The sequence below is a fragment of the Cydia amplana genome, chromosome Z (assembly GCF_948474715.1).
Source record: "Cydia amplana chromosome Z, ilCydAmpl1.1, whole genome shotgun sequence".
Lineage (NCBI taxonomy): Eukaryota > Metazoa > Arthropoda > Insecta > Lepidoptera > Tortricidae > Cydia > Cydia amplana.
The window spans coordinates 32983560-33005967 of NC_086096.1; the positions used below are offsets into that span (position 1 = coordinate 32983560).

Consider the following 22408-nt stretch of genomic DNA (forward strand, 5'->3'; position numbering starts at 1 on the left):
TTTTTAATTCAGTGACATACCAACTAATATGCGAGATTTGTCAAAATCGTATGCAATTGACATTTTATTTCGAATAAAAAGTCATCTCGACTGAGGGGTCAAATCAAATTGCTTTTTTTTTCAGAGATGTTCGAATTTTGAATGTCGAGAGTGTTCGAGATTTTGATTAGAGATGCCCCGAATAGTGGTTTTGGCCGAATACCGAATATTCGGCCACTCTCTCGGCCGAATACCGAATATTTGGCGACCGAATATTCGGCATGACAAGCGAACATTTTGAGTCATAATTATTATGAAAACTGATCGCCAACAAAGCTCAACGTTAGATGACGTTAGCTAAGATATATTTTTGTTGAACAAAATTAATGAATAGAGTGAAACAAATCAGACTCATGATCATGATATAAATAAAATGTTTTCCAACAAATGCTCAAAAAATGGTCTTCATATTTAACAACTTTCCAAGAACACATTCTAAATATACCTACATAGTTTTTGGTTATTTTTATTGTGCAATTTTTGTTTTTAAGTAGGTCTAACAGATATTCGGTATTCGGCCGAATAGTAGGCAACATACGGTCGAATACCGAATATTCGGCAGTGGCCGAATAGGCCGAATACCGAATAGTTGCCGAATATTCGTGGCATCTCTAATTTTGATATGATAATGAAACTAATGAAGCTATTACACCATGCATGAAATAAAGCACCAGAAGATTAATAAAGAAACGTAGACAGCAGTTATTTTAATAAATACAATTTTCATTTTAAAACCCGTATAAAAGTATAAAGAGTAGGTAATTTTATTGTGACGTCACATGCTTCATAAAAAATTCCATAGTAGCAAAATCGTTTTGAAAGTTAGTAAAAATAACTGATTTGACTAGTAGTCAACTCTATTGCATTGCATTATTTAAAATAATATCTTGACGGTAAGAGAATTAGGGACGAATTGGCGCCATTTACATTTTGATCGGAAAAAAACTTTGGTTAACAATCTACTATTATCGAATCGAAGAGATCTATTCGGAATCGGAATTTTCTTCTGATTGGAATAGTGAACGAGCACCGGCGGCTCGGTCGTGGTCGGTGAGAGGAAACCTGTTTCGTGGAACGCCGAGTGTCCGTGGGCGTCTGCCCGCATAGTGTCGAGGAAACTGAGCGCCTACCGCGAACCACGTTCGACGTGTTGCCTCTCTGTCGCACTTGTAAATTCGTACGTAAGTGTGACAGGGAGGTAACACGTCGAACGTGGTTCGCGGTAGGCCCTCTGCCTCGTGCGTCGATAGAAGTAAAAACTATACCGACAACGACATGTGTACCTACCTAACTAAGTAAATACGAGCTTTAGAGTACTTCATCTGCAACGCATTTTTGGTTATGACGAATCTGTGCACTTATTTGAAATAAAAAAGAATAAGACTACTTTGCTTTACAGGTTTTTAATTAATTACAGGTATGTACTAGTTTCTGCCCGCGCTCTAAAATACATTTTTTTTGTGATAAAGGGTATCCTATGGCCTTCCCCGGGTTTCAAAATATTAATACTATCTCCACATCCATGTTCGTCTAATTCGGTTAGAGGGTAATACGGTATTTAACATCTTTATGTTATGGTAACAACATATGTACATAGATAAAGAGAGACAGTAACTTTAACAATACTGTGTTTTCTAAATGTATCTATCTATTCGTGTTTAAAGTAGGTATGTATAAATATCAGACGCAATTGGATTGAAGGCAAATATTTAAATCCATTTTTTTGATACCTTACTTAAATACTAAGTTGAAACTTATTGTTGCTTTAGTAACAATATTCATACTTATTTTAAGAAAAGCTAGGCATCTATAAGCACTGTGATAAAAAAAGATTTTGCCAGGACCTATCGGGAGCTTAGAATGGACAAACACTCGATAAATCGAACAGGTTGTGATTCGCAGTAAGGTAGGTAGGTCCATTTGAAACATGGCATAAAAACTAAGGTGCCAATAAAGGGACGGAAACCTATTGTTTGTGTGTCATTCTGGTATCGAGACTGAAGAAAAAATGAAGGGTCCCTTCTAAAGAAATGGATGGCTTGGAATACAATGAGCCCTTTGTGCGCGCAGGCGCCGATCGGTCTGGGCGCGCAGCGCGCGGCGCGCCGCTCAGTCTGGCCCGCTCGGCTCTATCTATCTGATACTCGTATTATTCGGACTCGCTTTGTCACACACGTACTGCGATCCCAATATGGCGGATGGGACGCGCGCGGCGCGGGCGTGTGTTACATCTGCATACAATGCTGCCCCCCGCGCCGCGCTCCTCACTTGCCGTAGTCCTGCCTGCGCCTGCGCTTCCTTTCCTTAATAATAGCGACAGTTTAATCCGACATACAATGAATCCGCTTGCTACCGTTTACCGACCATTGATTCGCCGCTAGGAAATCTTTCGTGTAACACAATACACGCTTTATTCCAACAAATATGATTAAAAAACAGCCTGGGCTACGAACTCTCAATGTCAATTTTTTTGGCGCTAACGAGTGTTCTGTGAATCTTTTGTCATACACTGGCTACACTGCTTTAGATTATTTGTAGGTAGTACAGAAATAATTTACACTAGCTCCTTTAAAAAGCCAAATGATAACACCTCAAAGTACCAAGTATCGTTAATAATTGTTAGTTAAGTATTTAAAAGGACAAACAGATATGATAAACTATAGCGATGTAACCGCATGATTCTATTACCTACTTATGCAAGCAGATATATGTATATTAATATACCTATATGTATTATATAAATGCAGCATTAATCATTCCTCACAAGGCAATTGTGATAGATACGAGAATAACGTGTCATAACATCACGCCACTACATTGCTACGTCGTCACCTGACTCACCGTCATTTGCCGTGACTTGACGCAGCAACTATTATGAATGTTTATACATAGGTTAGACACTTGAAACACCGGCATTCCTCACTTCCCCACCGAACGTCCCCCTCTATGTAACATAGGTACCTACACTGGCAAACTGATTTGAAAGGCATTAGAAGATCTAGATGATCGGTAAGATATAACTCTTTAATTTATAATGAATTTTTGAACAGTTGTCTACTTATGAATGCTGCGCATGAACATTATTTTCGTAAAGTTTACTACATACTAGTATATGTTATTATTATTAGTACATGTGTATTAATCTGAAACACCAACACGAATATCGAATACAAGTTTAATACCTACCTACCTATACCTAATACCTATGGTGGTGCGGTGCGGTGAGATCCCAATGCTTGAATTCTCAGAAATCTTCCGCGGTCTTATGGCATCTCTGATCCTTCGTCAAAAAAGATAACATCGAGTTAGCAACACCTTTTTCGTTAAAAGTCGTTCCATTTAAAAGATCTGTTTTTGTTTCTTTCTAAGTTCTTGCATGAAACATAAGTTCTGTTTATTTGAAATCGGAAAAAAACAACTGGTATATTCTTTGGAATAAGATATAAATAATACATGTAGTCGTTCGAACACATCGGCTGTAGTTCAATGGGTCCAGCCATATAAGTAAGCACAAAGTTGTTTTCGAGCCCTCACATTCTTAGTTCATAGCTGCTTTACATTATTGTGCATTTAATTGGCTCGCAAGATGCCATTTATGGTATGTTGTCGAGAATCTAGTTCTACTTGACTGGCGAGGAGGCAAGGCGCGGCTTTACTTTACGGGGCTCTCAGCTCTTGCTTTCTTCCATACTCAGAGTCTCTCCGTACCACGGCGAGAAGCCATGAACACAACGTACCTCTACTTTATTGATGCCTCGTTATCAATTTATAAGAAGTGTTTAAATCCCCAAACGCGCGATTGTTTCGAGCGATATCCCCAAAGTGTTTTTTGTTCAACATAACGACGTAGAGATCCACTCAAAAAATGACAGATAGACGCGGTCAGAGCAGGATAAAGTGCATTCTTGGTGCATTCCATTCCATCCCTCTGACCCACGGCTCTCCTATCATGTTATTATCTTGATATCGTTTTTTGTCAGTTGGTATTCGAAAATATGTTGTGCGTATAAAATAGTTAGGAACTCAAATTTTGAGTCCAATGTTTCATACAGGAAATTTAATAACATACTTAGTAATATTGAGTCGGATTTCGGACAAAGCGAGTCAGAAAAATATTTTAGCAATTTATTTCATAATTATTTAAGTTATTTTCAAGTAGTTTTTTTTATATTTAAAACACAGTGGGAAGCATGTGTATAAGACGCCCGATGGCATTTTGCGTATTAAGTTTTGGCATTAAAGAAAGTATGTAAAACAAAAAGGCGGGTATGGAATTGGATACTATGGACAGACCCGAAAAGACTAAAGAAAAATTACTAACGTGTTTCAAGCTTTCAAGGTATGACTGCAGACGCATCCTTGTAACTGCTAATTAGATATTAGTCGAGGGTGTCTAGTGAGTGTTGGGTACAAATTCGACGGATGTCGCGCCGCTTCCGCCCGTGCGCCGGCGACGCCATTTGTTGCAAATTAGAACCAAGAGGGCGGCGTTCAAAATCTTCAAAGGCACCGCGCGCTGCGTACGTGTTACTAGCAAACATGTGAGCCTATTAGGCTACGCTACAAGATACGGCGGACATTAAAAAACTACTGATATTGTTTTTTGGAGATAACATTTTTGTACCAAATTAAAAATGTAGTTTTAATCAAATCTAAGTTACGAAACTGTGCCAATGATAACTAAATAGGTATAAATTTGGTAACTCCATAAAGACCGATTATCTTATTAAAAAAAAAACTATACATTAAATTCTATTATCCCGTCTGATACAGATTTATAGATATATTTAATCAGAAAATTCATTGCGATACAAAATTTAATTAAATTCATTGTAAAACATTTGTACTCGTATTATTCCTGATAAATAAAATGATGCCACTCTAACCGTCGTGATTGCTCTACATATCTATCTAGTTTATTAGTTTTAGTTAAGTATGACAACGAGCGTAGCGAAGGAGTTATCTTCTGGCTGCCAATTAGCAACCACAACAATAAGAGCCAGTTGCACGAACCAAAATTGAGGGACTGATCAATATCAAAACATGCTCACAGAATAGCAATCTTTATTGTCGTGTTATACTGTGTTATAGCAATATCAGAGACCACAGAGACTAGTAAATATAGAATACTGACACCCTCCACACGACGCCAAGTGCTTCATCTTATAATAGTTATGGAGGTGCTATTTAGTATCTATTTTTGCATTATAGCTCTGCGTTTTAGTACTGTTTAGAAATCTATAAGTCAAATTAGACTGCCATCACATTTAGCTTGATTTAGAGATTGATGTATAGGCCAATCAAACAAGATTTTATCGAAGAATTAATTCCCAGCAAGCTGGAAATCGTTTAATAGGGGCCGTGTGCGTTAGAGGAGAGAGTGCTGCCATCTCGTGGTCTGAACGGAAACATAAACTAATACATTGACTGTGACATTCACGCCAAAGCAAGTGCTGGCGTCTACAGTTCACGTACGTTTTCTTGTGCATTGTAGGGTGGCCATCTTGTTGGCTACATTGGAGGCTTAAACTTGACATGTACCTACACTTTGCGCCAATAAACAGAGGGCTCCTGTGCTGCCGCCTACAGTTCATGCACGCTCCCTATACCTTTATTTGGTCCAAAATGCCTGTTATCCGAGTTTGTTACATCCCAGGTGTGCATATTTTTTTCTATTTTTCAGTTTCTTGCTTATAAAGGCTGGGCAAATAAGAACATTTTGTTTTTAAATTTTTACTGTATTTAATTCAAAAAATAATGAAGTTTTATTTTTTATTCAGGGTAGGCAAATATATATGGAACAGACAAATTAACAGCAGGCAAATGTGAGCCCTTTTCATTGCAATTTTCGCACATTTTCGGCGTTGTCTTAATGTATCGGATGGTCTCTATTAACTGTTTAAATTCCATGAGCTTGTTTGTTGAGACACGTGGTTTTAGGTATTAGCCTCACAGAAACAAGTCAGGGAACAAGTCTGCAAAATTTGGGGAATTTGGGTGGCAAGCACTGTCGCTGTTTCTCGAAATTAATCGAGCAAATAATGTGTTTTAATCAACACAGACATTTGAGTAAAATTTGCTTGCTGCTGGAGGTAGACATTTTGCAGAAATTATCTTCCTTATATAATTGCCAACCCTGAATAATATATTTATGAAAAAATATACCCGGTACTCTATCACAGATCCTTCACTTCATTCAGGATTCAATGTACGCCCTCGCCGCAAATATGTCATTTGCTGCCTTGTGACAAAATCTACTATTTACACTACACGCTTCTAAGACTATGAGAATAAGCTCGTGTAAATTTATCTTAGAAACGTATGGCTTGTAAAGACGTTTGAGAACTCGATTGTACTCAAAAGTAGGGAGAGAGGATGGAAAACAACCACATAACCACTTGTTCCCACTGAATTTTTTTCACACCTTTTCATGAGTTACCATACGAGTTTCATGTTTTCTACCGAGTACCGGTGGGACCATAAGCTAAGAACCCGTAGATTATTCGCAGGGCACTGCACCTATATGCACTACTCTTAACATCTCTTGATAAATAATACAAGTATGTAGGTATTCAGTCATCCAGCCCTTCAGTTAACCGTCGAGAGCTATTGCCAAAGTCTTGCAATTGATAATAATCTAGTCCAATGTAAGCCATCTACGTATTGTAAGTATACCTACTTATTTAACGGCCTCCTAGCCTAGTGGGTAGTGACCCTGCCTACGAAGCGGGAGGTCCCGGGTTCGAATCCTGGTAATGGGCATTTATTTGCGTGTTTATCACAAATATTTGTTCCTGAGTTATGGATGTTCCTATGTATAATAAGTATTTATAAATACCTATACATATCTGTATTTATATATATCGTCGTCTAGTACCCACAACACAAGCCTTATTGAGCTTACTATAGTACACCAAACGAACACCAAAAATTGCCAATCGGGGGAAATAATACATGTGTAAGCTAATTTTAGCATGGGTGAAGGTAATGGTGTATTAAACACAGTGGCGGATTTCCCATAAGGCACAGTAGGCTCGAGCCTAGGGCGGCGAGATATAAGGGGCGGCAAATTGTGGCAAAAAATCGCTGATGATAACAAGAAATAACACAAAATTATTCATTGTATGCCTATATAAGGCAATGAATTCTCAAAAAAAGGTATAGAGAGAAATGCTTGAAACACAATTTTTGACTTCATAACTTTGTTTGAACTACTTAGGAGGTGAACATATCAAAAGTCCCCGGCCGTAGCTAATGAGCCGGGGAAAGAGGGAGATTTGAAGGTCCCATTTTTCGGTTTTTCGCTTATACTTATCTCGGAAACTATGCGTTCTAACGACTGATCATTGTACAAAATGAAAGCTGATTAAATTTGCTACAAGTTTTATTTAGTACAGTTTTTCGATATCATAAGCATCAGCAATTATTGCCGTAGATAAATTACAGTTAAGTCGATCAGCTGATGCTTTTCAGCCATCTTGGCGCGAACTAAACTGCGAAATTACCGAGAACTTTGCGAGTGTGGAGTCATACGCCATTTACGTCAACGTCGCGATATATTCGCTCCGCGAAGTCGAGCCGCGATTCACGCGCAATAGTCTGAAGGGGGGCTTGTATAGGGCCCTCCACACTCGTGCACGAAGCCGCGAACGCGAGTGTGGAGTCAATTTCGCAGATCTGCTACACTGTTAAAATCTTTCGGGTTCCTTTCCTCGTGAGCACTGTGAATATTATTGATGGAAATTTAATGCAAAATTATAGACATTCAAGAGCGGCTTTCTCAAAAACTAAACAAGATACCTATCGAAAAACTCGACTGTATAAAACTTGTAGCAAATTTAATCAGCTTTCATTTTGTATAATGATCATGTCACAAGGACGCATAGTTTCTAAGATATTATAAGCGAAAAACCGAAAAATGCCCACCCCCGCTCAAGGGCTACGGCCGGCGACTTTTGATATTTTCACCTCCTAACGAGTCCAAACAAAGTTACTTAGTAAAAAATGTGTCCAAGCATTTCCCTCTATACCTTTTCGTTGCCTGACCTAAATGCAGTCAGTATGATGGGTGCTGATACTGAGAAAGGGGCGGCTACAGAGTCTGAGCCTAGGGCGGCAAAGACTGCAAATCCGCCACTGATTAAACAAGATACTAAAAGTACCGGGGGGTGGGGTTGAAGCTAACGGGTAGGGGGGGTTTTAAGGTCCCTTTTTATAGTTTTACGTAAATAACTCTTAAACGGTGGCCCGTAGCAAGAAATGTTCTAGTGCATAAGTAATCTACATAATATTTTCTACAAAAAAGATTTAATACACTTTTCGCTAGAATCAATATTTTAAAATATATTAAGGTTGGAAAGTCACGTATAATTTGTTCTAAGGTCGTTTTTTTTTAGGTTTTCGTAAATAACTCGTAAACGATAGCCCACAGCAAAAAAATATCTGTTACGTATATAATCTATTTAAGATTTCTTATAAAATAAATGCTACTTTTTTTCGCTAGGATCAATATTACAGGGAGAATATTAATTCGAAGGTCCACTTTTTTAGTATTTCGTAAATAACTCGTAAACGATAGCCAATAGCAAAAAATGTTTTATAACATTAATAATTAACATAAAATTTCCTACAAACAGGTTATTCAATCTTTTTCTCTAGGATCAATATTTAAACCACGCTTGTCAGGCGTAATACCCTTTCCCCCTTTAATATATTTTTTAATATTGATCCTAGCGAAAAAACGTAGCATTTATTTTATAAGGAATCTCAAATCCAAGATTATTTATGTAAAAGATATTTTTTTGCTGTGGGCTACCGTTTACGAGTTATTTACGAAAAACTAAAAAAAAAAAACGACCTTAGAACAAATTATACGTGACTTTCCAACCTTAATATATTTTAAAATATTGATTCTAGCGAAAAAGTGTATTAAATCTTTTTTTTAGAAAATATTATGTAGATTATAGCCTGACCAGTAATATATGATAATTGTCAAGAGGGCGCTGTTATTCTCATGTATAGGGTGACAATTCAGTGTAGTATGAAAAAATTAGTTCCAGTGAAATTCCGCAACATGGCGCACCCTCAATAGATCCTGGTTCACCTATACTTATGTAGTAGAACATTTCTTGCTACGGGCCACCGTTTAAGAGTTATTTACGAAAAACTATAAAAAGGGACCTTAAACCCCCCCCTACCCGTTAGCTTCACCCCCACCCCCCGGTACTTTTAGTACCTTGTTTAATACACCATTACCTACACCCATGCTAAAATTGGCTTACACATGTATTATTTCCGCTGTAATTCCTTCGTTAATATATTACTGACAAATAAATTAATTTGTATTTTAGATAATAAAATCAGAAATAGGTAAGTACCTAAAGAGTAAACGGTTTGCATAATTAAATTGTGGAAAACAACAGTCAATCATAGTCTTAAGAACTTTTCAAACTATCATTTTTTTTCACATTGTTTTTATGCCACAGTATGACATAAATGAATAGGGAACGCGTCTAAGCTAACTTTGCACCGACTTGAACAGAACAAAGTGAAGTGACATTCTAGAATAAGAATAATATTTAATAATATCCTAAACCTTATATTTTCAGACTTTAATCATTGTTCCACGTTTTTCCCCAGCATGTAGAACTTTTATAAGTTATTTTTATGTCTTTTTTTGTAAATGCCACAGTAAAGTATCACGTTTCACTTAGGTTTATAATAATCATATATTTTAAGCGTTTAAGTTCCTTCTTCTTAGTCTTCAAGATAAATAGCGTAATAAGAATGCAACAAAATAAAGCAACACAAATACTTATATAACGGCTATAAGTAATGCAAACTTGACATTACAACACGCGTCCGGTTTATCTCTCCATACCTACAAGTGTGTCAACAGTAATAATTAACTCTTGATCTAGCACTACGCACTACATGTAGGCATACACATACCTATCAAACACATCGTAATTAGATACTTACTGCATAAATCTTCTGTCCTGGCCTCCTCGATAACCCTCGATGAGCTGGAAGACCTCTTTCCACCTCTCTTATCTCGTATGCATGAAGTCATACTTAAAATATTCCATCAGTGAAATCTTAACTTGATTTCTATTCAGTAGGTTGGGTTTCACTTACTATCTATAAAGAAATGATACTAAAACTGAACTAGCAGCCATATTGTATTTTCTACTTTGAATAAATCGCACTAAGCAAGCAATATTGAGGGTCAATAATTAAGGTGCAGTAGGCTCAGAGAAGAGAACGTAGTTTTTTAAAAGTCAAGGCCTTTCTCTAGGGACTTCAGCGATTGGAATACTGAGTTTTTGACTGTCACTCAATATAATAAAATCACGAACATAGTTCTAGAATGCACTTTAATAAATTAAAATCAATATGGCACAAAAACTAAAAATATGAAAATTACATATTTCTAATATGAGCAATATTATGCTTGAGAAAACTCAGCGATTACTTTTTTTATTATTTAAACACATAAAAAACAAACGCACATCCATCTCGCTCACGCTTACGCTCAGTGAGAGTGAGAGAGGAACACGAACCTACTGGGCCTTAATCATATTTTTTCTTTGAATTAATTTTCTTATGAAATATTGTTGAGCAGCACAGCTCTAGCAATCCTAGATACTTCTACTTTCTACACTAATCAACTTTTATAGACAAAGCAACAAAAAAAGCAAAATGGATCAGAGGCGGATTGGTCTAGTTTACGGAGGCCCAGCGAACCTATAACTACATTAGCCCTGTTTTCAGTTAACGTATCTAATCATACCTTGATAATATACTACAGGTCTTATGCAGCTTAATCCGCCACTGAAAGGGATTGTTCAGTTCATCTGATTAATAAAGAAAACTATTTACTTGGGTATATATTTACTTCCTTAGACTACGTCCCAAACTTCTTCAAAGGCGGAACACAACTTGGCACACGTCAAGGCCGCCGAGAGAGGGTAGTTGCTAATGGATATAACATCCTCTCCATAGTCCACTTCCACTTTCCCGTGTGCCATGGCGCCCACAATCAAGACAATAGGCTCATCTTTAGGGACGAGTTCCCTGCAGCTCTGCACTGTTTTTGAACTAAACGACATGGTAATTTTTTTTACGCCCACGGGCAGATGTGAGGTCACTGGATTTTTAATGACCTTCAAGAGCTTCATGGGACCATCTGATGCTCTGATAGCGAATTTATGGAGAAGTTGCACTGGAAAAGTATTAAAAATGTTTAAATTAATAGGTACACTTAAGGAAGAGTATATTTTTTATATAATGGCAATATTGGTACATTGGTACATAACAACTAATTGTTAAAAAAAAATATATATATATATATATAAGCCACAACATTATCCTCTAAAATTAGGGTAATTAATAATGCATACTTGCATAAAAAGTTAGGTTTAACATGGCACCAACATATTTTGTATCTATATTTCAAGAATTCGCAAGCTAATATGCAATACTTATATTATTATTTTTACTCTATCTCTACTATTTTTTTTTTTTTTTTTAGCGCTGGTGGCCTAGCGGTAAGAGCGTGCGACTTGCAATCCGGAGGTCGCGGGTTCAAACCCCGGCTCGTACCAATGAGTTTTTCGGAACTTATGTACGAAATATCATTTGATATCTACCAGTCGCTTTTCGGTGAAGGAAAACATCGTGAGGAAACCGGACTAATCCCAATAAGGCCTAGTTTACCCTCTGGGTTGGAAGGTCAGATGACAGTCGTAGTCGCTTTCGTAAAAACTAGTGCCTACGCCAATTACTGGGATTAGTTGCCAAGCGGACCCCAGGCTCCCATGAGCCGTGGCCAAAATGCCGGGACAACGCGAGGAAGAAGATTACTCTATCTCTACTATTGAACACCAAAAATGTACTCAATAAAATTATTAGTGATCCATACTTTTCTCCGCAGCTGACTGTACAATACAAGAAAACACTACATACATACAATCTTATTGCACCTTGAGAAGAGTAAAATTGCATTTGCACATAATACATTCACTGCCAGTGCGAGGTATCTGCTACGAGCATAGCAGATAACCTACTAACAGAAAACCTAGTAGATCACTGGCAGTGAATAGTAGAAAAAGACCATTGCTAAACCGTCAAATAATTCCGCATAGCACATTCGCATAGCGCACAGGTAATATTTTAGCATTGCATGTCAATATCTTCATAAATATTCCTGATGATTTTGTCATTATTTGACGGTTTGACCACAGATAAAATCCAATTTTTTAATTCAGTTTTTGACAATTTGACTGCAATTTTGCTACTTCTTTTAATATAACCCATTGTTTTTCAATGGTTTTCAACCTTTGGATTGCAACCCCACTAGCGTTGTGATACCTTTGTCATGTCAAAAGCCTCAATAAAAAGGGAATAAAATTATACGGCTACATTCATGAAGTTTTATTTCATACTTAACAAAAATAGATACTATATTATAGCTAAGCTTGGATTCGCCCTGCAAATACCTATACCTATAGCTGCATTTGAACTTTCAAGTACGAACAGTCAGCCAGTCTATCAACCAGGTGCTCTTTTCAATCAGGTAAAGTTCAAATAGCCTACCAGTGGCCTAGCTAAGGTTGCAATTAGCTGATTGTAAAAAACATTGCAGTGCCTATTTTATACAGTACATACTGAAAATATTTAAAAACAAAAATTGGCAGATATTCCTTGCAAGGAAAGTGCTTGAGCAGACAACTGATTAGATGTTTATTGGATTGTACTCTTTTAAAGAGTTATTAGGCAGCAAAGTTTAAAGAGTTATTAGGCATCTTAACATTTAACTAAAAAAGAAACAGTGATACATACCCATTAATCCAGCAAATCTCTTGAATGTTCTAGGTATCCGAGTCTGTGGATTAATTTCTATGAGTACATTCTTTTCAGTGTGAATATAGACCTGAAGTAGACCAGCCCTGTTCAACGGGGAATCCATCAACATAAGGAGTGACTGGTGTGTGATGTCTGGCCTGCAAGAGCCTGGGTCCCGGTCATTCTTGCGAAGAATGTTAGCATGGTCATCGCAGTTTAACAGCTCAAAACTATTCCCAGCCTGAAAGTTATAATAAATAACAATTAAAAAATGATATTTAAGTTTTTAATCGTTTTGAGACTCGTTCATTGATAACTTTAGGCAAACATTACAATGGAACTAACCTTACCTTCACTGTTTCCAACTGAGCGCCTTCTAGTATCACTATTAACCGCTTTTCCTGCTTTTTGATATGGGATGTGACTAAATGTCGTGGCACTGGGTCATACTCGAACTCATTGTCTTTTTGATTAAGTTTTCTCTTCTTACCCACCATGGTTTTCTATTTTTGCGCGTAGTTTCTTAGTAAATACAAACGTATGCCAAGGATCACCCAGGTTTATGCCTATTGCCACGTTAACAAATATCGCATTGTACCTCTCTCATAATATTTTAAAATGCATAACAGTTATTACAACTTTTGGGAAGAATATCAAAACAAAAAAGTAATTACACACGTGCATGCGCGGATAAACACGTGAAGATGGCGCCGGCGGCCATTTTTTTGTTGCCATAATAAATAAGTCTATGAATTGCCAAAATATAAACGGTCAACCAAATCTTGTCAGTAGAAAAAGGCGCGAAATTCAAATTTTCTATGAGACGATATCCCTTCGCGCCTACATTTTTCAAATTTGCCGCCTTTTTCTACTGACAAGATCTGGTTGACCAAGTATACCTTCTATAAGCTCCAATTAATAATCCATCAAACATTTCTTTGATTGTGCGATGCAACATGGACGCAACTGGACGCAACCCAAGACTATTGAAAATTGTAGTGTAGCTGGCAACATTGGATGGCACAGATAAAACAAATATCACAAAATATAATAGAAACACGTATTCATTCCAAAAATATGATAGGGGAAAAACACTATTGCCAACATGTAAACAATTAAAGACTATAATTGAGCGTTTTTAAAAATACCCGAATAGCATTGAATATTGACAGCCGAAAATTTGATGACAGTAGACACTGTAGACAGACAGACATCGAGGATAGAGTCGAGCTCGAGCGAGCTACAATATAAAATTGAAAAGATTATTTTCATTGTGATAAACGGGCTTGTAATTTAATTTATTTAAATGTGTCGTTAGCTGCTTTTTACCAATTCTGCAATGGCGAATGACAGAGAAGTATTGCGTGAAATATGGGACGGAAAGTTACCAATATGCTTTCAACTACATCAAGAAGAAATAATGGAAATTCAACAGCCCGATCCGTTCTATGTAATGGTTCCAAGATTAAGTTATTTTCCTTTGGTCACTGATAAGGTAAACTGTACATTACGTTTAAGCTATTGTACTTCTACAGAAACTTGTGTTTCCGGACTAACAAAATATACAATTATAAACATATATTTCTGGATGTTACATTTGTATCTTTCAAGGTTTCTTTGTAACTTTCCAGATGAAAAGACATTTTCTAAGATACACATCTCAAGAAAATGCAGATAATGAAATGTGGCTTGACTTCAACGGGCAGCCCCTCAAGTGGCACTATCCTATAGGGTTTTTGTATGATCTCTTCTGTGGGAACGACCCTCAGCTGCCATGGAACCTCACTGTGCACTTCACCAAGTTCCCAGAAGCTGTTCTCCTACATTGTCCCAACAAGTAATCTTCTATAATTATATTACCTTTTACATCACATCTTTGGAATTTCAAAATGAGGAGGTTAATCAATTTTAGCGTAGCCATGCTGCTAATTCCTGTACTGGATAAACTTGTTACTTTCAGTAGGTACTTCTATTAAGAGTTGGTGCATAATTAAGTTGGAGTTCTGGAATTGGATTACATACTGGAAGTTAGAGGAAATCTGCATATTATTATAATATGAATTTAGTACATCATAGAAATACACTACTATAATAGTGCCAGATTATCAGGGTTTCACTGCATATGCATCATCACCTAGTGGATATAGGATTTCCATGGTGTTAATGAACCATTTTAATGACATTTTCATTAGAGCAAATACTAAATTTTATATACATTTTCCAGAGACGTTGTGGAAGCACATTACATGTCCACTGTAAAGGAAGCTGATGTCCTCAAGCATCGGGGCCAAGTCATGTCTACCATGCAGAAAAAAGATCACAATCAGCTATGGCTTGGCTTACAAAATGGTATACATCATATTTTAAAAACAAACTCACTGGTAACATTGTTTAGTGTAACTTCAGAGCCGAGAAATTAATTGGCATGAGCTTGTTTTAACCTTTGTTTGGACGCCACGAGCCTTATTTCTTTAATGTATTTACAGACAAATTTGATCAGTTCTGGGCCATAAACAGAAGATTGATGGAGTCCCATGGTGACAGCGAAGGCTTCAAGCACATTCCAATACGAATATACTCCGACGACGGAACCTTCAGTCAGCATCTAGTCAGTCCAAAGAACAGTGATAACAGTAGGAAAATACTCCAGCAGATGATAGCAGAACTATATCCCGATAAGCCTGACGGTTTGTGAACTTTACATGCCTTAAGATTTTTTCGTTACATGTCGCAAATCAGCTATAGGTGGCCTTAAAGGTTAAGGCCTCTGGCTTGATTTGGAGCTATTCTATGTTCCATTTACCTTATGTTACCTTTACAAGACAAGCATTAACCTTTTAACTGCGGCATATAGTTCTCTCTACGTTTGATATCGAGCACGTGAGATTTTCATGTACAGTCACGCTCCGTGATTGTTACGCTATTTAGGGTTCTAGCTAAATTTGACATTTCATAGCGTAAGTATGGAGCAACCGATTTAGCTAGGACCCTAAATGGCGTAACACTCCCGTGTGGTGACTGTATATAAGAAAATATGCCAATAAGAAAATATTCTTCCAAGTAGCTAAGCTCTAAGGTAACTGCTAAGTACATAATCTTGTAAGACCAAAATTCCTATAAGAAGATAAAAAAATGGTGTCAACATTTTGAACAAAATGGGTTTGCAAACCTTGCATTACTAAACGGCTTCTCTTCGCTCGCCCGTTAACTTCACACTTTGGCAACTCTCTGGTCCTAACACCTTGTGGTCCAAATCAAAAACTATAAGTCTATTAGTTAGCTAGCTATTTCATGTAAAAGGCAGGCGCCGCCATCTAATGCGAGTTGACGGGACTGTCATCATGTAGCCTTAATCGGTAACTTAAATTGCCATTGATCTTCTTCTTCCTCTCCTGGTCCCATTATTTGGGGTCGGGTCTCCTCACTGTCCTGCGCTATTTATATTGCCATTGATACTTCGCGCCTATAAATCAGAATCACCCGTATTGCCCTCCACAGTTCACGTACGCGCTATTTTGCGGCTTTTGAAATAATTAGTATTCATAATTTCCAGTGAAATTACGGACGCACGGCATCGTGATACCGCGCGACGCGCCGCTGCAGTGGCTGTCGGAGCACCTCAGCTACCCGGACAACTTCCTGCACCTTTGCTTGTGCTAACTTTGCTTAATAGTAACATATATACTTACTCACCAATAAAATTAACGCATTCCTTAAACACATTGCGTTATTTATTACGTTTAATCACTACATTTGTCTGTTCCTATGTATGCTTAGATCTTTAAAACTACGCAACGGATTTTGGTGCGGTTTTTTTAATAGATAGAGTGATTCAAGAGGAAGGTTTATGTATAATTTGTTAATCCGTGCGAAGCCGGGACGGGTCGCTAGGATCTAATATATCCCGAAAGAGCTTACGAGAATAGAAAATACGTTTTCATTGTCTGTTCAAATGGATATTATAACTAATTATAAGCATTATTAAACTTGCTCCGTCATTAGATTTCCTGACATTTGATTTTTGTATATGTATATGTATAGATACCGGTGACAGATCTGATGAAGGAGACGGAAGGAAGCCTAGAAACTAGGATATAATTTAACCTCGTTGTATTGTACTGTGTAGACGACTGGTTTTGAAAAGTACAGACAGCAATAAAAGCTTGTATAAAAGAGATCAAACTTATTTTGATTTAGATAATGTGTTTGTAGTAAAGCAAGCAGTAACATTTATTTTTTTAACGTTGTAACGTACGAAAAAAAAACATACAGTATAAAAAAACTTAATGTATTTCGATTAATAGGTATCACTGGGCAACCTGATAAAAGTTAAATAAATAAATAATGCTGTCATGCTACCCCTTGCTACCCAGAGCAATAGCTGAGCCTGAGATCCATCAGAACCCAAATGACACATAATTAACTTGGCACAAATAAGGAGGTAACTTTCCAGAGAAATTCGTCGCCCGGTTGTATAAAATACTTACAGAACAGCTCAACTGTACATTTTTTCGTATCATATAAAAATAGAAGTACATAGTTAATAAAACAAGGACAATTATTTGTTTGATTATAGGTTAAAACATTGTTTATTTACTTTTGTGCTGCCCTATTTATTTTACTTCAACCGTACATTACAAATACATATATTAATAAAACTAATAAAAGTTAGGACTCCGTTTAAGTATGAAAAAATACTTATAGATCTCTTCATTTTTATAATAAATAGCTTACTTTACATTAGTTGCTAAACATTATTATAACATATTATATTTAAGGTACAAACCAGAACATAGTTCTATTTAAAATATGAGTATCTAATACTCATACGTAAGTCGTGTTTTGTATCCATAGATTAGATCTTATGGTAAAAACATAACCTAAGTGAAAAGATAGAGAAAAACCATGATCACTTTCTGAGAACTTCCTACTACCATAGTTTGTCGGCCGGACTATAGCACTTTTAATGGTCACAAAATGTAACTTGTCTAGGTAGTTCTTGTATTATCTACTCGCTCAACATGACTTTCGAGTAGCCACCAAAACACTAATCTGTCTAGACTGATTCAGTGCAAAAATGACTGAATACCAAGAGGTTCCTTCAATCTTCAACTTTTTGAAAGCTACTATTTTATTATAACATGTCATAGTAAATATGAATGAAATGCACAAAGATTAATTTTAGTCTGTGGCTGTGTTTGGCGGCCAAAGTAAAAGCAGCTGCCCGAAGCCCCATTTCAAGCAGTTCGCGTGCGGTAGCTTGTCGACCGCTGGTAGGTAAAATGGTTCATGCCCAAACGCTTGCTCAGTGTGAACCCCGCTTTTATAAAGTAAACACGATTTTTTAAATTATCACAATTGAAACTTATAACAATATTTCTATTCATAGTTCACTGTTCTCCTTTTTCGGCTTGTGCTTCTGTACTACGTAGGGAATGTGCTTAGTGAATCTTTTGCAGCCGTTATTTGCGAAAATTGGCTGCGCCTCGCTCGGCCCGTACGTTATCACAGACATCGCATCTCTGAAAATGAGAAAAATATATTAATGAGACCAAAACATAATACAAAGCGCTAAGGAGTATTAGTTACGCTTCGTGATTTGTTTTAACCCACTAAAAATGGTACTAGTTCAGCGGTGTCACTCACTTGCAGTCTAAGGCTGATTTAGACGGCGCGCGAACTCGCATGCGATTTTAGTTACATTGCGGACTGTTGGTTACGTCCAATTCAACCGACCGATCAAAACCCGCAATGTAATGAAACTCGCATGCGAGTTCTAGCATCGTCTAAATGAGCCCTAACGCAACTAGTTGCGACCAATCGCGCGGCCGCGCGCGCGTGATGCGAACTCATCACCTCATCAGCCAATCGAGTTGTAGCGGTATCACACCGCTGTACTGGCCCCATTCTTATTGCTCGTAAGGCCAGTCCTGAGATATATATACGTCAACTTACGCCATCATGTGGTCGGAGGGGTCGGCGACGCCGTGCGCGCGCAGCTCGGCCAGCGCGCACTGCTCCACGTGCTGCTGCTCCAGGGGCAGGAACGGGATGTAGTGGTCTATCAGGTGGTTCGCGATCGTCGACGACTGCTTGAACCCACCTGAAAACAAAAGTTATTCACAAGTTTGACTCATATAGCGGTCCCGGCGAGACGTGGGCGCACACCGCTGAAGGGTTATTTATTTTACGAGATTTTGTTAAGAAGCTTTTAGTGCCTATGTCTATTCTGCCCTCCTAAGGTAAAAGGCCATATTTTCATATAGTGTTCTTTGAAAATACGGCCTTTTACATTAGGAGGGCAGTATTTTTCTGTAATAAAATCTTTGAAGTAAAATGTAACACCTTACTTCGAATATGCACCGAAAATGAAATTTTGCGTATAGAAAATTGCGTAATACTCGTTACGACTTAACTGTGTTTATAGTTATCTGCCAAAGAGAATAATATTATATAGGTTCATATTAACTAATAGAGATGCCTATAGGTATTGTAGAGTTCAAAATGATTTGGTTTATTTGGAATATTGGAATAGGTGTTACCTATTCATAAAATAAGAAAAAAAGTGTATGTTACCTGTAAAATACGCCGTTTTGCGAATAATAGGTTCAAACATGTGGAATTCCACATCATTCCTTTTGACTCCTTGTCCATACAAGTCCAGAAGAGTTGAAGCTATCTGACCTCCTCCAATATTAGAGATGAAGATGAATATGCTGTTCCTGAAATGCAGAAAGGTGGAGTCCCACCCAGAATTAAACTACCGACCGACAACCTTACAAACAAATTTAGAAATAAGAAGGTACTCATTTCTCTCCTGAACTCTTCATATGTTAACAGAATCAATTCTCATGAGCAGTCTTCTCCAAACTGCGGCCCGCAAGAATAAAGGCTCCGCGTAAAGGCAGCTGAAGCCAATAAAGACCCCAGGGTCAAAAAGCTTGGAGACCCCTGCTCAAGAGAACAATCTCTAACATGCGAATCAAATATATACATACCTAAAATCTACCCCATCCACAGACTGGTGGTGATCCAGGAACGGCTTTACAGTGTCCAGAATGCTCGGACACATGTCATGTATTTCATCAAATATTATTAGAGACGTTGGACAGCTCTTCACAACCCTGAATACTTCCGACATTACTTCCTTCTGAAAGCGTAAATTAATTATGTATGTTTAGAGTGTTAGGAATAATACTATTTTTTTGTACCTGTAATTTTGACACAATTTCTAATGTTCTTTTTCAGAGAACATTATTATCTCGTATATTAAGAACACAAATGGGGCATTATCTATGAAAAGGGACCTTATTGTCGATGGCGCTTACGCCGCACAGCGTCGCGCGGCATTGTATTTATATGGGAGCATCGTTAATAATGGCGTAACCGCCATCGACAATAAGATCCCTTTTCGTAGATAACGTCACAAATTGTGCAGCTCTGCTAATAACTGTTGTTATAATTATTTTTGATTCACAAAGAACATTGGTAATTATAAATTCACATGCATTTAAATAAGATCAATTTGCATAGGTTATATGACATTGATTCTAAATAACTTTATTTTTTAATGCCATTATAACATTACCCAAGACAGGTGATAATTTCAATAAATATCAATCAGATTGAAATGTAAGGTTCATAAAGTTAAGCCATCTATTAATGATTGGTTAATTGTTACCACATAAATATTATACTCAATCTTTAACATTACCTTCTTCTTGTCCAAATCCTCACAATTAAAGTCTTTGTCTCCCATGAACAACTTCACATACTGGCTTTTAGTGCCCTTCTTGTAGAGGGCTTCAGCAATCATGTTGGACGCATAGTTCTTGCCAACCCCTGACCAACCGTGCAGGCTGATCACTAGTGCTTTCCGGTTGCTGTTGTTCAGCACTGCCTCTTTGTGTGCACTTATGATACTGCCTAGCTCATTCACTAGGGGTTGTCCAAACATATACTTGGAGAGTGATGTCTTTAATTCTGAAAATTTTATCAAGTTTAAACATGCAAGCAACAATTTTCTAGTTGATTCTGTGTAGTGAACATTTATTACAAGTTTATTACAGCTCCATCACCAATAATTTTAAACTTAAAAAATACTTACTCTCAATGTCATATGGGACATAATTTGCATTGCAACATTCCATGAACCGACAATATGAGTTCTCTTTTATTGTTTGCCACTTGTACCAACCACCTGTTATAAAAGCTGCACCCATCAAGGACATAGTAATTAGCTCTGCAACCATACATTCTAGAAGACCGCAGGTTATGACAAATATCAAAAGTAGGCTACAGTATTTCATTTTTAACTAGTCCTTAATCTGCTTAATTATTAAATATATAGAAGTAATTGCTTTCCCGAAGTACACAGCCTGCTCTGCTTAGATATTTAGTACTTCGTTTCTTCCAATTTAAAGATTACAAAGACCACAGGTAGTCATTGGAGCCTCTGTAAAAATACAAATTTGTAAGGTTTTAAGAAAGTTGATTAAATTGTTTACTTTCCTATAATTTTAAGATATCATAATTTTTATTTTCTTCTCTCTTACCTACTACATTACAGGTTCTAGTGGATTTTGTATAAAATCAAATAAAATTGCGATATCGCGCGTGCCAAGAACAATTTCATTGGCCAAGAACAATATGTACTATGACAGCATCGCACAATGACAGCTTGACAGCAGCCACAATGAAGGGAGCGTTTGGATACTAGTTATAGTGGTTACACATGGGTAACCATTGGGTAACACACTATCGCAGCGCACCGCGGCCATGGTGCGTCGCACCCATGTTTCTCGCTCTCACTTATGGGTGCGACTTATATATACTACTCTTTGGGTGCGACACACCAAGGTCACGCTGCGGTACGATAGTGTGTTACCACTTTTGGATTCCGGTCGGTAATCCGACAAGAAATTGTTGAAAATAAATGCGGGCGCCACTCCTTTTTTTTGTTTTTCGCGGTTATAGCCCTATGTTGATCAGGCCTTTTGGGAGCATAATAACTCCCCTCCACACTCGCGTTCGAGGGCCCGCGATTCACGCACAGTCTACAGGGGATTTATATACTTGGTCAACCAGATCTTGTCAGTAGAAAAAGGCGGCAAATTTGAAAAATGTAGGCGTGAAGGGATGTCGTCTCATAGAAAATTTGAATATCGCGCCTTTTTCTACTGACAAGATTTGCTTGACCATCTACATATAAACTTGGTCAACCAGATCTTGACAGTAGATATAGGCGGCAAATTTGAAAAATGTAGGCGCGAAGGGATATCGTCCAATAGAATATTTAAATTTCGCGCCTTTTTAGGGTTCCGTAGCCAAATGGCAAAAAACGGAACCCTTATAGATTCGTCATGTCTGTCTGTCTGTCTGTCTGTCCGTCTGTCTGTCCGTCCGTATGTCACAGCCACTTTTCTCCGAAACTATAAGAACTATACTGTTGAAACTTGGTAAGTAGATGTATTCTGTGAACCGCATTAAGATTTTCACACAAAAACAGAAAAAAAACTATAAA

General features: G+C 37.5%; 3 protein-coding genes across 3 annotated transcripts; 1 reads left to right on the forward strand and 2 right to left on the reverse strand.

Moving 5' to 3' along the window:
- Window positions 1-10915: 10915 nt before the first annotated feature.
- Window positions 10916-13578, reverse strand: LOC134661117 (ribosomal RNA small subunit methyltransferase NEP1). Its single transcript, XM_063517066.1, has 3 exons — window positions 13236-13578; window positions 12883-13126; window positions 10916-11263 (listed from the first exon to the last, which is right to left on the reverse strand). Exons 1-3 carry the CDS (start codon window positions 13380-13382, stop codon window positions 10941-10943), a joined length of 714 nt encoding a protein of 237 aa, XP_063373136.1. The 5' UTR covers window positions 13383-13578; the 3' UTR covers window positions 10916-10940.
- Window positions 13579-14123: 545 nt separating this feature from the next.
- Window positions 14124-16603, forward strand: LOC134661116 (autophagy protein 5). The gene is made up of 5 exons (XM_063517065.1): window positions 14124-14380; window positions 14517-14722; window positions 15110-15234; window positions 15372-15572; window positions 16439-16603. Exons 1-5 carry the CDS (start codon window positions 14225-14227, stop codon window positions 16543-16545), a joined length of 795 nt encoding a protein of 264 aa, XP_063373135.1. The 5' UTR covers window positions 14124-14224; the 3' UTR covers window positions 16546-16603.
- Window positions 16604-18156: 1553 nt separating this feature from the next.
- Window positions 18157-21515, reverse strand: LOC134661795 (torsin-1B). The gene is made up of 7 exons (XM_063517985.1): window positions 21441-21515; window positions 20993-21340; window positions 20600-20868; window positions 19884-20035; window positions 19462-19607; window positions 18841-18988; window positions 18157-18407 (listed from the first exon to the last, which is right to left on the reverse strand). Exons 2-7 carry the CDS (start codon window positions 21192-21194, stop codon window positions 18269-18271), a joined length of 1056 nt encoding a protein of 351 aa, XP_063374055.1. The 5' UTR covers window positions 21195-21340; window positions 21441-21515; the 3' UTR covers window positions 18157-18268.
- Between the last annotated feature and the right edge of the window lie 893 nt (window positions 21516-22408).